The following is a 1,513-nucleotide window of genomic DNA, read 5'->3' on the forward strand; positions in this document are numbered from 1 at the left end:
ATTTTAGTAAATATATGTATTGATGTAATTGTAGGATAACTACATATTTTACACAATAATTACACTGTGTTATACACGTTGCACAATAATGCATTTATTGACTTTTAATTACGGTATAAAGTCGTGGCTCAATATTGAAACGTGCTCAATGCATTCTAATCAATTGTCAATCATTTCCGGGAACTTTTTGAAGCTTACATGAACCATGTGACCTTAATGAATTTTGAGCACCCGTTGTAGCAACTCTGTACCTACATGTGGCCAAGCTCACAGCAGCACACAGTAGAGGAGCTCAATGAGTGTGGAGTTAGTGATCTGGCACAGGGACACATAGAGTCTGAGTAGCCAATGAGTGTGGAGTTAGTGATCTGGCACAGGGACACATAGAGTCTGAGTAGCCAATGAGTGTGGAGTTAGTGATCTGGCACAGGGACACATAGAGTCTGAGTAGCCAATGAGTGTGGAGTTAGTGATCTGGCACAGGCACAGTAGAGAGTCTGAGTAGCCAATGAGTGTGGAGTTAGTGATCTGTCACAGGGACACATAGAGTCTGAGTAGCCAATGAGTGTGGAGTTAGTGATCTGGCACAGGGACACATAGAGTCTGAGTAGCCAATGAGTGTGGAGTTAGTGATCTGGCACAGGGACACATAGAGTCTGAGTAGCCAATGAGTGTGGAGTTAGTGATCTGGCACAGGGACACATAGAGTCTGAGTAGCCAATGAGTGTGGAGTTAGTGATCTGGCACAGGGACACATAGAGTCTGAGTAGCCAATGAGTGTGGAGTTAGTGATCTGGCACAGGGACACATAGAGTCTGAGTAGCCAATGAGTGTGGAGTTAGTGATCTGGCACAGGGACACATAGAGTCTGAGTAGCCAATGAGTGTTGAGTTAGTGATCTGGCACAGGGACACATAGAGTCTGAGTAGCCAATGAGTGTGGAGTTAGTGATCTGGCACAGGGACACATAGAGTCTGAGTAGCCAATGAGTGTGGAGTTAGTGATCTGGCACAGGGACACATAGAGTCTGAGTAGCCAATGAGTGTGGAGTTAGTGATCTGGCACAGGGACACATAGAGTCTGAGTAGCCAATGAGTGTGGAGTTAGTGATCTGGCACAGGGACACATAGAGTCTGAGTAGCCAAGATCACAGCAGCACACAGTAGAGGGACTCAATGAGTGTGGAGTGGAGTGTGTGCAGGTGGGTGATAACATAGAATAAAGTTCCATATTACAAATGGATCAGGCGCTAAATTACAATATGGGGTCTTGACCATTTGACGTAGTTGTAGTCTCACAGTTGGCCACTAGGCATCCTCCTGACTATTCTCTTCACAAACATGCTGTTGCAGTTTCCCTGTTGGCCACTAGGTGTCCTCCTGACTATTCTCTTCACTAACTTGCTGTTGCAGTTTCCCTGTTGGCCACTAGGGGTCCTCCTGACTATTCTCTTCACAAACTTGCTGTTGCAGTTTCCCTGTTGGCTAGTAGGTGTCCTCCTGACTATTCTCTT

At 45.6% G+C, this 1,513-nt stretch overlaps 1 protein-coding gene across 1 annotated transcript in view; it reads right to left on the bottom strand.

The window, feature by feature from the left end:
* Positions 1–267: 267 nt before the first annotated feature.
* The window catches only part of LOC134075248 (NLR family CARD domain-containing protein 3-like), a 26,452-nt gene continuing 25,206 nt past the window's right edge, over positions 268–1,513 (bottom strand). Inside the window, exon 5 of the mRNA XM_062530850.1 lies at positions 268–315. Within this exon, the coding sequence (XP_062386834.1) occupies positions 268–315 (48 nt within the window). The remainder of the gene's footprint in view (positions 316–1,513) is intronic.

This window comes from Sardina pilchardus, chromosome 1, assembly GCF_963854185.1.
Source record: "Sardina pilchardus chromosome 1, fSarPil1.1, whole genome shotgun sequence".
NCBI classification, from domain to species: Eukaryota; Metazoa; Chordata; class Actinopteri; order Clupeiformes; family Clupeidae; genus Sardina; species Sardina pilchardus.